Source organism: Eptatretus burgeri, chromosome 11 (assembly GCF_056783735.1).
Source record: "Eptatretus burgeri isolate ZD-2024b chromosome 11, Ebu_testis_v1, whole genome shotgun sequence".
Taxonomy (NCBI): Eukaryota; Metazoa; Chordata; class Myxini; order Myxiniformes; family Myxinidae; genus Eptatretus; species Eptatretus burgeri.
Genome location: NC_140971.1, coordinates 89,357,825 through 89,372,391, shown reverse-complemented (window position 1 = coordinate 89,372,391; position 14,567 = coordinate 89,357,825). Strand labels below are relative to the sequence as shown.

The 14,567-nt window shown below is 45.2% G+C and overlaps 1 protein-coding gene across 1 annotated transcript in view; it reads left to right on the top strand.

Annotated features, from left to right (window-relative positions):
- Nucleotides 1–203: 203 nt before the first annotated feature.
- The window catches only part of ECM1 (extracellular matrix protein 1), a 39,476-nt gene continuing 25,112 nt past the window's right edge, over nucleotides 204–14,567 (top strand). Inside the window, exon 1 of the mRNA XM_085847322.1 lies at nucleotides 204–367. Coding sequence (XP_085703448.1) covers nucleotides 304–367 — 64 coding nt within the window. The 5' untranslated portion in view covers nucleotides 204–303. The remainder of the gene's footprint in view (nucleotides 368–14,567) is intronic.

Genomic DNA, 14,567 nt, shown 5'->3' with positions numbered 1-14,567 from the left:
ACGTAGTCTTCGTCGTTATCTCCTTTCTTTCGTTACAGTGCAGGCACATTTCCTTGTTTTGAGAAGACGCGTTGCCAAAGGAACGGCCGATATTATGACACGCCCATATTTTTACGACACGCCCATATTTTTTACGACACGCCCATATTTTTACGACACGCCCATTCCTATGACGGGATACGTGCTCAGCCAATGAGGAACGCGATTTTGAAAGCCCGTCGATTGAGGTTCGTACTTTGGGCGTGTCCATCGCCGCGCAGCCGCATCCAAACAGAAAACAGCCAAAGATCGAGTCGAGTCGAGATGGCGAGCACGATCCCCTTGTTACTCGTGGTTCTTCTCTGCGTTAATGGCCACGGCCATATTGGTGGGTGATGTCCATGTTCTGAGAGTTCCGTGCGCAGTTGGTCCTTTTATTGTCATGAATTTACAGGTGATCCTGTTTATTATTCGTGAGATTATATCGTTCCACCGATTGCTAGGTTTAGAGGATGGTTAAGAATAGTAATGATGTAAACAATACCTGCAGCCTCAGGATAAATACCTGAGTTGCGTGTACGGTCACGTGATGGCACCAATGTTGTTTCAAAGTAATTAAAAGTAAAACTCCCAGTGTTCCCAACAAAGACTAATCCCTATTTAAATCCACCTCTGCGTCCCGAATTGCCGACAACCAGCGCAACGGAATCGCTTCTGAGTAAAATACTATTGAGGGGGTGCTGCATCTCGGAGCACGGCACACTTTCAAATGGGGACGTGAAGCCGGCTGTCTTGTCTGCATTTAGGTCGTGACATGACGGATCCCATGGCGTAGCTCTATGAGACCATTATGTGCGGGGTCCCCTGGCGAAATTTCTCACCTAAGGATCAAACGGGAGGAGGGTGAGTTAATTATAAACAGATGTGGATGTTGTTGGATTAAGTTGATTCGAGGGAAGGGTTAATAAATTGATGGATTAAGTCGAGGAGGAAGGGAATAACAATTTGGGAATAAATGAGGAAGAGATGAAACGTGAAAACCAGCAAGTAGGAGGGTTGGGTTAGGAATGGTTAATGAGGGTAGTAAAGATTATGGGGGATGACAGGGGGTGGTAGTGGTGGTGATGGTGGTGGTGCACTGCTTGATTGAAGCCCGAAAAGGAAGAGTGGAAAAGAATGGCTTCTGGAAGCTGGTTGCTGAGATGGGAGAAGCCAAGAATGAGAGTTGAGGCATGCAGTCAGCCTGGATTTTGGAATCCCAAGCAGGAGGGTGTCACTGGAAGAACGCGTGCATCCTCCAGTAGATCGCGAGGATCAGAGCACAGAGAACAATATTGAGACAAGCCAGTAGGCGGCGATGGGTCGCCGAGCATGGAAACTATAAGATAGAGAGCAAAATGGATGTCATATAGAGGATAGGGAATCACCTTTTTTTTTTTTTGGTACACTTTGTCGAGGCTCTTGTGAGAGTAAACACACAACACACATCAAGGGGGGCATGAGACAGGAGGGGAGGGAGTGGGAAGGACAAAATAGTGGGGAACAGAGACATTAGGAGATCTGTGGAAGGGAGAGGGATGGGGCGGGGAACATGGGGAATAGAAGATGGACATTACAGGGACTTTCAAGAAGGAAAGCAGGGAATTTGAAGGAGGTGGGCTTGGGTGGATTATCGGGGGGAGAAAGGATCGAGGATTTGGATGGGGGATGATAAGAGGTGGTGGTGAACAGCTGTTTTGAAGGCCTGGAGGGAAGAATGGGAATGAATAGAGTGAGGGGGTTTATTCCAAAGTCAGGAAAAAAGAGGAATGAAAGAGTGAAGGTGAGCAGTGATTCGTGATTTTGGTAGTTTTACCAGAAGGGGGTTGTTGGCGGATCTTGAGCGCCCTGCGGAAATGTGATGGGGACAAATCGTAGAGAGAGCAGGGGGGCGAGGCTGGAGAGGAGACGGTAGAAGACAAAGACCACCGACCAACCTGCGGTGATTGAGTGAGAGGCCCAAAGACTCAGCCTCATTGCGGGAGATGCCAATCATCCGAAATGCCTTGGTTTCCACAGCGCGAAGCCGAGAAAGGTGGGAGGCAGGAGCACCAGCCCAGAGGGGAGAGCAGTACTCCATCAGGCTGCGGACAAAAGCTTTGTAAGTGGTAAGGAGCTCAGATGGGCCGAGGAAGGACCTTGTACGATGGAGGATTCCCAGTCGGCAACTGGCTTTGGAGGCGAGCTTTGAAATGTGGCTTTGCCAGGAAAGGTCATGGCAGATAGTGAGACCCAGAAGCTTCAAAGAAAGGACTTCTTCCAGAGGATTGTTGAGAAAGTGGATGGGGGGGGGGTTCTAAACGGTCCTTTCAAAGAGACATAGTGAGAGTGTGAGATTTGTCTGGATTGAAAGACATGCTCCACGTGTTGGATCAGTTTGTGATTTTATCCAGATCAGCATTGAGCGTAGAAGCTGCTGCTTGCCGGTCTGAGGGATGACAGATGGTACGGCAGAGGGTGGAGTCATGAGCAAAGAGATATGGAGGATTTTCCAGAGTCGGAGAGATCATTGAAGAAAACCAGAAAAAGAACAGGGCCCAGAACGCTACCTTGAGGAACTCCAGTCTGGATAGGAAGGGGGGATGAATAGTAGAGGACCTGGCTTAGACATGTATGCACTTAATTTAGGAGAGGATAACAACTGTTTTGGGCTCGTATGACCCCAAGGAACAACTTGGGATGTGTGCCAAAATCTCTATCCGGGACGAACAGCCCAAAAATGACCACGCCCTTTTTAAAATTAGCACACCCTTTTTCATCAAAAGTGCTACTTCTGACATAGCTGTATCTTCTAAACCATTGGAGCTACAGATTTTCTGAGGTGCTCAAAATGTTCAGAATGGCCATGTTTATTTATTTATTTATTTATTTATTTATTTGGGGGGGTCATAGAAGAGTGTAAAATTTCTAATTTGATATTTTTTACGAGAAAATGGCTAAAAACCGTTTTATTTACCATACTTATTACCATACATACTGGAATTGCCATATATTTATTAACTTAAACTTTCCGGACTTAAAGCAAAGTTAGAAGATTTGTGTCATCGACTGGAGTTGAACTGACAATTTGGAATTTGAACAATACAAGGGATTTTTTAAAAAGAAAGAAAGCGAGCATTTGATTAATACAAAGAAATTGTATTTTCAATCATTTACATACTTTTATCAATGGAATGTTAACTTAAAATGAAAAATAAAAAACAAAACTTATTACTTTAGTAGGCAGCAGTATCTCGAGAGCTTAAATGTTTCAAAGATCAGCAGGGAAATTGCCCAACCACCAACAATACTACTTTTAAAACCACATTAATACTGTTTATGTGTCACATAAACCAGGGTCAGGAACATGAAGAGTAACACAACAGAGTCCAGGTATGAGGATGATGAGCAGTGTTCATTCAGTGATAGGGTTTTTACAACAATCACCTCCCTTGCATTTGCAGTACTTGCAACACTTGATCATTACTACCCTGCAGGAACACCCATTTTTGCGAGCACACTTGCCACATGTGCAGGGATTTGGCAGGCTTTGGGTTTGGAGATCACAATCTCAGGGACTAATAAACTGCCCCTTCTTACAAACCCATAAGACTCGGCAATCATAATCAGGGTGGCATCTCTAAATGGGGCTTGGACCCACAGCTGCTGTTGGTAATAGCCTCTATGGATATGTTTCATTGCATTAGTTGAGGTGCAAGTGGTTCTCTCAAAGTCCATCTTGAGGGCATTGCTATCAAATGCAGTGAGACACAGGTCGTCAAATGTCTCCAGGTCTGTTGATGGTTTGAGACACTTGACCAAGAATGTCTCTGCCATCTGTATTGCACTTTCTGCTAGCTGGGGACAGTCAAAATTCAGAATCAGAGAGGAATTTCCTGGTTTGTGGACAGAAATTCAGGGCTGCAAGTTTAGTTGATATCTTGCTGGTTGTATCGCACCCAGTCAGCGCATGGAGTGCTGGGAGACACTTTGTGAGCTCGTCTCCCAGTGCTATGCAGATATCGTGGAGTGGTAATATTGATCTTTTCACTCCTGAGTTGCGGACGAGCCAAAGCTCTTGGAGGCCAAGATCTCTCCAATTGACTGTGATGTGGTATAACAGGCACACAAAGACATCTGTGTCACCTGATGACAGCGTCATGGATGTAGGTCCTGACCGGTGACTTAGAATGTCCTGCACATGGAACATCATCCTGTCATCAGCTTCCTCGTGTGTGCAGTTGAGCCGAGGGAATGGAGAAGCACACCCAGCTGACACCATCCATGCCTGTGGTGATATACCGAGGTACAGAGGTTTGGTTCTGTGGTTATTGGTGGTGAGCCACTCAACATAGAATGCCTGGAAAGCAGTTTTGCTGATGGAAGATGACCAAAAGTTCTCTAATACCAGTGGAACATTTTGGTTTGGTGATATCACATCAAGGACAACCATTTCTTTTGTCTTTCTTCTTCTCCCCCTCTCTCCATTCTTGATGCTGTCCTCTCTGTAAGCATCAAAAACGATATGGATCTCATCACAGTTGTGCCCAGATTTGGTGACCATTGATGTCAAGGCAATAGCAAAGTCAGGGAATGTCTTGACGGGCGGATCAAGCTTCTTTAAGGGGACCTTTCTCACCAAGGCCATGAAGTCGATAATGATGGCGTGGGGTTGTTTCTGGCCCTTTCTATTAGTGGGCACAACTTAAGCAGCTCAGTCCCAAGTTGTGATTTGGTACTCTTCCTCAAGTAACCATCTTCGTCAACCAAGAAGAATGCAGAGTTGGTGATTTTCATGCTCGAGTAGCTCCTCAACAGTGAACCCCCGGTGACTCCCATACTCAATAAACATGAGAGCTTTGATTGTCTCATCTTTGATGTCTGCTTTGGAGCCAATTTCAAGGTGGTATTAGGGGACGTAAACTTGATTTTGCTTATAGTTGAGTGTATCGATATCGACCTATTTCTGAGTTGATCATCGATAAAATTAGCACAAGCAGTGCTGCCCTCCTTGATACAGCACAACAACTTGTCTACATTTACATTGGTCACAATTTCTCCAGTGAGAACATTCTTCAGTGCTACCTGGTCTTGTAGAGGACTGCATACCTTCAGGAGATACTCCTCTATGTCTTGCACCATCCCAACTATCTTAGTTGCAGTACTTGGGTTGAAGTCATGGTGAAGTGAGAGTTCTCCTTCGACATCATCCTTCATCTTCAGGAGGTCAATGTACTGGTCTTTTTTATGCTTGATAATTCCCCACAGAGCTACTGCTTCCTTCTTGCTGGTGACCCCAATTATCCCCCCCCCCACTCACTTTGGCAGGCCGATTGTAGCACTGCTCTAGTGCCTGGTCAAAGGGCACTCCACTACCTTTCTTGGTGGTGTTCATGACAAATCCACCATTCATGAAGGAGTTGTAGAGGAGTGGGAACTTCTTCAGTTGATAGCAATCCTGGATGGATAAGTCGTTCTCTCACTCTCTCTCTCTCTCTCCAGATCTTGCAGCACTGGTGCTATGAATAAATCAAAAGCAGGCTGAGTGAGTGATAATAGGGTGATAGACAATGGGGTACATAGATTTTAAAAAGGGCGTGGTCATTTTCGGGATGTTCGTCCCGGATCGAGATTTTGGCACACATCCTAAGTTGTTCCTTGGGGTCAAATTAGCCTAAAACAGTTGAGTTATCCTCTCCTAAATTAAGTGCATACATGTCTAAGCCAGGTCCTGGACGAGAAAGAACTCCATTTAGCTACGCATAACCTTTCGATTATACATATCAAATCTCATCCAGTTCCATCTCCTGATAACTACTCGGTATCCATTTGAATGAAAAGTACCGAAAATGCGGTTTGAAATCGGAAATCCCCAAAGTTCAAGGGGGTGCTGTGGGTGAACAAAGATCTAAATCGAAAATCCGGCTCGATCGTTTGTGCACAATATATTCCAGACGATTCGTGTGAATTTTCATGACCATCCGACCATAACCCTAGGAGGAGTAGCATTTGGCGCGAAGGCACCTCCAGCTCTCGCATATTATCGGTTTTTGCACTAATTGAACTTTGACCCCTGACCTAAGCGAAATCGGTCAATATGTCCTGAGGTAAAGTTGTAGTACTCATTGAGTACCATGAACCTGCAAAGTTTCATTCGTATCGATGCACTCACCTGGTCGCTCGGGGGCCTTCAATTTTCGCCAATTTTCGTGCATACCCTAATTGTAGGGGGCGCTGCGGGTAAAGTATTCCATATATCACAAAAACCGGAATATATTTGATAGAGCATCACCTGTAGATCATTCGTGCCAAATTTCATAACCTTACGTGGGATAATGGCTTTCGGAATTGATTTCGCGTGAACGTTACCGATTTTGAAGGTTTTTCGGTTGTTGCTAGCGAACCAAGCGTCCCCAGCAACCATCACAATTTTCAAAGCACTAGGTCATAGGATGTACCTACCACCCGAGTTTAGTCAAAATCCGCCCACGTTTACCACCAATTATGCTGATGACAAACGAACAAACAGACAGAATTGCTGACAATAAGGGTCACCTATTTCGGCGACCCAAAATAGCATGTGTGCGTGCTGCGTCTTGCAAAGTCAAAGATTCTGTGATTCTGTCTCTGTCTGTCTGTCTTCATTGATCACCAACAGGTCACAATTTTAAACCAATCTTCACGAAATGGTAGAGTTGGACATAAGAAGCCTATTGATTTTGAGGTCAACATAGGTCAAAGGTCAACACCTTCGTCTGATTTCTAAAATCATCAATTTTCATCCGATTGTCTTGAAATTTGAACAGGATTTGCATATCTAGTCATTGAATTCAATCACCAATTACTTTTGAGGTCAACATAGGCCATAGGTCAACATCGGCCAAGGTCAACACCTTCATCAGATTTCTAAAATCAATTTTCATCCGATTGTCTTGAAATTTGCACATCGAGTCAATGGAATCAATCACCAATTATTTTTGAGGTCAGCAGTGGCCAAAAGGTCAACAGAGGCCAAGATTTCTAAAATTGTCAATTTTCATCCAATTGACTTGAAATTTGAACAGGATTTTCATGTTGGCTCACTGAATTCAACCACCAACTATTTTTAAGGTCAACCTTGTTGTCGGGATTTTGCAAGTATCACGTGCTATGCACGACGTTTTTCCATGTTCACGTCTTGGTTTCTCCCATCTTTCTTTGTTCTCGTTAAATGGCTTCTTCTGTTATAAACATGGGATTTCCACATTAGTTCCTGTCATCGTGAGTGATCTGCTTCTTTGTGAACAACAAACAAGCCAACTTGAGTTCTTGTTTGTTTTTCCACGGCTCATGGAAGAGCAAGTTCAAATTGATAGAGAGGTAGTGGGGCAAACAATTGGGCACAACCAGCAAGGGGTTGGGATTGGAAGGGTCAGTGGGTGGTAATAAAGATCGGTGTTTTAGCATGTTTATAGATTTTGAAAAAAATTGAAGAAATAGCCATCAATGATTTTAAATTCTACTACGGCAGCCATTTTTGGGAATACACGGAAGTGTTCCGTTCATAAGTAGCTCGCTTACCACTCACCAAGAACCTCTTGTAATCGCTTGCTCCACTTGCCAAGCGGCTTGCAAAGCGGTCGATATGGAACGGCTGGTTTGGAAAGCGGAAAGGTTTGGAACCTTTACAGGTATGGTCACTTGTCCATGAAAAACAAAAAGTTCTCCACCTATGACATCATAGGTCACATGGTTTGACAGCTATGATTTTTTTTTTTGAAGAATAAAAATTGGAAAATCTTCTTCTCCAGAGTGGCTTGGCAGATTGAGGGGAAACTTCATCCACATGTAACCCTAGCCTTGGGGATACCAGGTTGTTCATGAATATAATTGATGTCACATGGTTTGGCAGCCATGCTGGATTGAATGAAAATCTTTTAAAAATTCTTTCTCTTGAACCCTTCACCAATCGACATGAAACATCACAATTATGATCTAGTCTTCATGGGGAATATATGGTTTAAGTTTCAATGTGATCAGATACATGGTCTGGCAGCCAGAATTATTTTAATATTTTGAATCTGGGTTCAGGGATTTAAATCAAACTTGGTACAATTATATACAGTATAATGATGTAATAATGTAGGCGGAGGTATATCTGGTGATGGTGTGATGTTGAAGAGTGCCATTCTGGTTTTACATGTTTTCTTGTGTTCTAGTAAGCACTGAAATGGGTTAAAAAAAAAAATATATATATATATATATATATATATATATTTAAAATAATGTATTTATCTAAATATCTCGTTAATGTGTTGTATTTTTTTACTATTTGTATTGTATTTCACAAATTATGTTTGGTGTCGTTTTATGATCTTAAATAAAACTTGTTTTAATCTGCTAACTGTAGTTACCTGTGTTAGTAAATGTCTGACTAGTTGTTTTAATCCATTGACAAGTTCAGTGCTGCATGTGGTTGCTCTCACGGTCCGAATTATTACCTCCACCACCGACGGTGAAGTAGGTTGTGTTTTCACCCCTTTCTGTCTTTGTTTATTTGTCTGTTTGTATACAGGCTATCTCAAAAAGCTGTGGATGGATCCGGATGAAATTTTGTGGACAGGTTTGGTGTATGACACGGACGAACTGATTAGATTTTGGTGAAGATCCTAATCTGGAACGAGAGACGAGAATTATTTAATTTTCAAAGTGATTCTTCGCCATTGAGAGAGAGGGCCAAAAAAGATATAGTACTGTATAGCAGGATATCTCAAAAATGTATTGGGCCCGATATGTTCTCGTGGATCAGGCATTACGTGGCAGAGGTATGCTCTCTACCGAGTGCCCTTCTAGTTTCACCTGTAACTGTACCATCAAGTAACTTATTTGGAATGTTTCTTTCTAAGAAGGGCATCGTACAATGTGGAATCGAAAAGCATCTCGTTTATTAAATAATTTGGTGTGAGATTTATTATTTTTGATATCAATTTGTAATTCCAAAAGAGTAACTGAAGTGTGAGTTTGTGTGCTCAGAGTTTGATAAGGTCATGTGAAAATGTTTTTTAAATGTCATTGTAATCTCTTGTTTAAGTTTGGTTTTCATGTAAACAAGTTAATGTAGCATTGGAAGTTGTGTGAAATAATAACAATCAGAAATAATTGCTTATATAGATTTAAAAAATTGAAAATTAATTAACTCATCAAACCGGTCGTGTGTCATTCGTGTTTACCAGAAATGGAATTTAATTATAAATAGAGGGCCTGTGTATTGATGTGTGTGCTGGTGGACTCCTGTGTACATTCTGTGGTGGAAAGGTATTTCTGGTGTGTGTGGTTTATTTTTATCCTCCATCCCTCTTTCTTTATTTTTCTTTGTCTATGAAGGGGTGATTCTTGCAAATAGTTTTGTAAGGTTCACCTGGCTGCACCTGCATGGGTTTGAGGCTGGAGGAGTAGCAGAATGAACCCGAATCCTATCCAGGTTCTTCCTGATTACTCCATCTTTGTCTATTTGGGTTTCTCCTGCTACTCCAGTGCTGCATTTGGTTTTCCTTTTTTAATTCGAGTTCTTTTGGATATACATCATCATGAAGCTGATCAAATACAAACCCATCATTAATTACCAATAACTCATGAATGAATCTAAAGATGTTTCCACACCTTCGTGTAGTTGTTATTTTATTCCTGCACATGTTCTGGACCCAATCAGACTCGTACATGTGCAGGAACAAATTTACAAAGAAAGGGGCCAGGTCTGAACCCATTGGTGTTTCTACAATTTGCATGAGTATCTTGTTGCCAAATGTAAAGAAACTGTTGTTTAGGAGAAATGGAAGACTTTCTCTAAGTTTTTTTTTATATTTTTTTTATTAAACTACATGAATATTGATTTTTCCTTCACAGACCAGTTTGATCTTTTTTGATTGACTTACTTTATTGCCTCCTGCAAATGCTTTATCTACCACTCTGTCCAATGCAGTTATGAGCTTGTCATGTGGAAAAACCATAAGTTGATAAACATTTAGCTTTACCCGTGTTATTAATGTTGTGGATACTGTCGATTATGGGTTTGGAATTAACACACACACACACACACACACACACACACACACACACACACACACACACACACACACACACACACACACACACGTCGATGTATCTCCCTGCTTATTAGTATTGCTTCTTCTTTCACCCAATAGATTACAAAGGGATGCTTCCTGCTTTCACCAATAGATGCAAAAGTCGAGTATAATTTCTCTTGCAGCCCCAGAACTAAACAAGATGCATATGTATATATATATATATAATATATATTGTTACGGCTGTGGAAATTCGCAATACACCATAAAGGTCTCCAGCTCAGTTATGACGCTAAGTTTATGTGCAGATAGGTCCCCACCGTTGTTTAAAGGGATTCTTTGTGTTCACCGGGCTGCGACCCTTTGAGATAGCCATTTTTCTTTCGCTATCATTATTTTGGCCCGACAGAGCACGCTACGACCCTTTCCACCACAAAAACAGTCCGAAAACGTCGAGGGAAGGCCCAGTGAAAAGAACTGGGATGACTCGTGAGTTTTCCCGCCGTTTTTGCGCCGCCAAGGCTGGCACGAGAAGCGGCGAGGAGCTCGCTCGTGATTGGTGGACACAGGGCGTGAGGCGGTCTGAGTGAGGGCATTCCCCTTTTCGAGAATCTTCTCAAAGGGAGGCGGAGCCGAAAACAGGGAGGAGCGAAGGGCGGAGCCCTGCGCTATACAAGGCGGACCGCACGTGGCCTCTCTCCTCTCTTGGTGGTCGGGGTCGAGTTTGCCTCTCTCTTGGCGGTTCGGGCAGCTCGTGTTCAGTTCAGTTTGTGGTAGCTGCTCGTCGAGCTCGCAGCTCGTGTTCAGTTCAGTTCGTGGTGGTTCTTCTCCTTCAGGCAGCTAGTTCGTGAGCTCGGGCTTCTTCTTTTCTTGGGACACGGACGGGAGGCGCCGCTTTGCCAGCTCGGGCGCGCAAGCCTGCGCACACGAGAGAAGAGTGCCGGAGAGAGCTCGCCGACCATCGCACCACGAGGGTGCAGGTAACCAGCGTCGGTCTCGTGGGCCCATTCGGTCATCCACGGCCCACGGCCATAAAGGTTTACGAACCCCGTCTACCCCCTTGCCTATGAGGGGGTCATTTCTTTTGTTCTGTCTGAATGATGTGGCGCCGTGTCCGTAAGTAGAATCTGTTTAAGTGACTGTACACTATAAGCATATTCGGTGGTATTCCTTCTATTTGTCGCTTGTATATTGCATGACTGTATACGTGTTGTTGTAAATAAATGGCCTTGTGTGAAACGTATCCCGTTCGTCGCGTCCTCCTTTCACCACATTGAAAGTGCCATCTTGCATCATGGAATGAGTAGTGGGGTTTGAACACCCGAGTAAAGAAGAATCACTGAACCGTCGAGGTCGGCGATAACACCGCTCGGTTATCCCTGTAATACGGAACGAACCGCTTAAGCGGTTCGTGTACTAAGCCGACCTGCAGCATGGTGCAACCCCTCGGTAGGTTACCAGTGCGGGTATTTAGGTATATCGACATTCGGCGATTCACCCTATTTCGCGCGGGTAGAATGCGGACTGGGTTGTGGTGAGGTTAAACCCCCACCCGTGACTGGCTCCTGGCGGTAGTTACAAGGAGGGTCACGACTGAATTATCCGTCCGGTGGGTGACGCGGCTGCCATTAGAGGTACGCAGCCGCTCGCACGCCAGGCGGGCCAGAATTCGGAACAATATATATTGTTGCAGGCTGGGGGTCGGTGGCGAGAACGACCACAAGGTGGGGGAGGTTAAGTCGTCTCCCACCAGACTCCCTGGAATTGTTGGCTATCGCTCTCAGATAACTCCGTGAGCCGGCGGGTCGCTGAACCGACCGTGGACGCCAATATCTCAAGGTATTTTTGTCGAGAACCAATTTACCAAATTAACTACGCGATTTCGACTACCGGGGAACCACGCCCTCGGCACGTCTTGTTCGAACCGGGTCAGTCTACCGACTGCGGTAGAGTACCAACTCCGGTTCAGGTGCAGTCGAGCGGAACTGCCAAAGCCGTGCCGGCTTGGATGAACGGATTATCGGGGATAAAAACCCACCTAAACTCAGATCCGAACCATGCTGGACCAATGCAAGAAAGGATGGAAATGAACTGGGAACATTTCTACAATTGTTTTATTCACAAATAAAAAAGACAGGGCAAGACTTATCACGGATATGCAAGCAAGAATTTACAATGATGGAAAACGCTTCACAGTTCTACTTGTAAGACGGGCCCACACACTCAGACGATTTATTTAAAGATCCCCGCAGACAGAAAGGGAGAGACGAGCTGGGGGTCGCAGTTCACGTGGGTACCTGCACGTTGAAGGGAGGGAGTGCTACACGGTGCGGCACCTGCTATTGGTCGTGCGGCTCGGCCCACAGTCGCACATGTGCAGCTCGTGCCCGTAGAGGAAACCGAGCAGGGCAGTCGGAGTCCCAGGGCGGAGATCAGGGTTGCGGACGGGACCCAGGAAAACTCCACGAACGCCAGCAAAATATAGAGCGCACACCAACCAACTTGCTCCTCCAAAAGAACTCTCGTTCCTCCTCCAAGAGACTTACTCAGAACCAACGACCGAACCCCCTCAGAACTCTCCGCTGAGGATGGCGTCGTAACTTTTATGGACCTCCCCGAACGGGGCGGGGGTGAAGTGGAACAGACTTCCCATGGGTCTGCCCTTTCTGGGTGGGGTTTCGGCCATGCGGGAAAACCCCGCCCCCACTCCACCTGTGCCCATACTCGTCAAAAAGAAGTTACAAAGTTTGTGGAAGCCGAGAAGGAACTGCCAGAGATTCTGCCTCGGACAGCGAGTCGCCAGTTAGGCGAGTGAAGCGCTTGTTCAGTGGTGTTGTCGGTTTGTTTGTTGGATGGTCGTTGGATGGTCGTTAGATGGTTTGTTGGATGGTCGTTAGATGTAATAACCTACCTAAAGGGACATCGCAACGCACACCTTTGATTCTCCCACTCGACAAAAGGAAGGGACCTGTCTCACATGTATTTCACGGAATAAAAGACCTTTGGGACATCTGTATGTTTGAATGCATATGGTTTCCAGATCATAACAATATATATACATATATATATATATATATATATATATATATATATATATATATATATATATATATATATATATATATATATATATATATAGTTGTGGAAATTAGCAGAACAAGATACAGGGACCTTTAGTTTAGTTATAATCGGTAAGTACATGTTTTATAGATAGCTCCTTTCCCTTGTCTAATGAGTGAATAAGTGTAGATGCGCTACGATTGTCTTAGAACTACAATAAATACTAAACGGCGCCATTCTCGCGTTTGGCATGGAACTGGCACTTCGACGTTCTCCAGGCACGCGCGTGGGCGGAGTCTAATACAGACATGCCGTCCCTCCGTGGCCAATCGGCAGAGAGCAGGCGTCTTCCATGCTCCGCCTCCAATCCAAGATAATGGCCATTGAGCACGCGGTCTGAGGTGAAGCGGTAGGCGGAGCCACCAAACGCCCCCGCTGGAGACTCCGCCCAGAGGGATGGGAGCGCCCCGCCCACCACACGCCTGTCCAATGGGGAGCGGACAAGGAGTCGCACGATGCTTCCTGCCCAATGGGAGGGATGATGAGGGCGCATGCGCCGAAGGTCGTTGGACGGGGGAGGAGCCTATAAAGATCGGTTTCTGAGAGGTTTAGTCTCTCTCAGCTCTGGGCATCAACCTCGACACGGCTCCCCACTTTGGAAATCTTCTCGCTATCATCGACCTCGTCCCGGTTACGGAGCTTTTCTTGTCGTCGCTGGAGGCTCCGCCTGGCTGGTTCGATGACACCACCCGGAGTCCCAAGAGAAGGGGACGTCCAGCCGCGCGTTCGCGGTCAGGTAGCCTGCACCCCTGGCTCACAGCCGGACTGTTCTCCTCGGCTGGAGAGCCACTATAAAGACCCTCAGGGTCCAATAATTCTGTCTGGGTGTGCGTGTATCTGTTTGTGGTGCCAGTCTGGCAAGTAGTGAATTGCATAAGTGCCGTGCTGTACATACATGTCTTCTAATAATCGGTTTAAATCTTTCCTTACGTGCTCCCTAGCAATTCCCCCATTGCTTGTAATAAATATCCTATTGTTGAATGTACTCAGTTCGTCGTGTCCATTTCTGCCATTGACTGGGTGTGTCGTGCTTGTGAGGGATTAGCTGGCCATTGCCGGGGTAACAAGATAATCGGGCTGACGGAACTCGGCGATAAAACCGCTCGGCAACGCACGCGGAACACGCGCGCTTAAGCGGCTCGCTTCCGTACGAGTTCCGTCGAGATATAAATTCTCGGTATTTCTGTCTGCGCGGATAATTAGGTATATCGAGATTTGACGATTGACCCTGTACAGCGCGGACAGAATATTGACGGTTTATGGTGCGTTAAGGCACCCGTAGCAGGGTTCCGGAGTTGTCTGGAAGCTACGACTGGATTCCGGGCGATCGAGCCGAGACGACTCCACTGCTCCAGCTGGTGGTCATGCTCGTGGTGACGCATCGGCAAA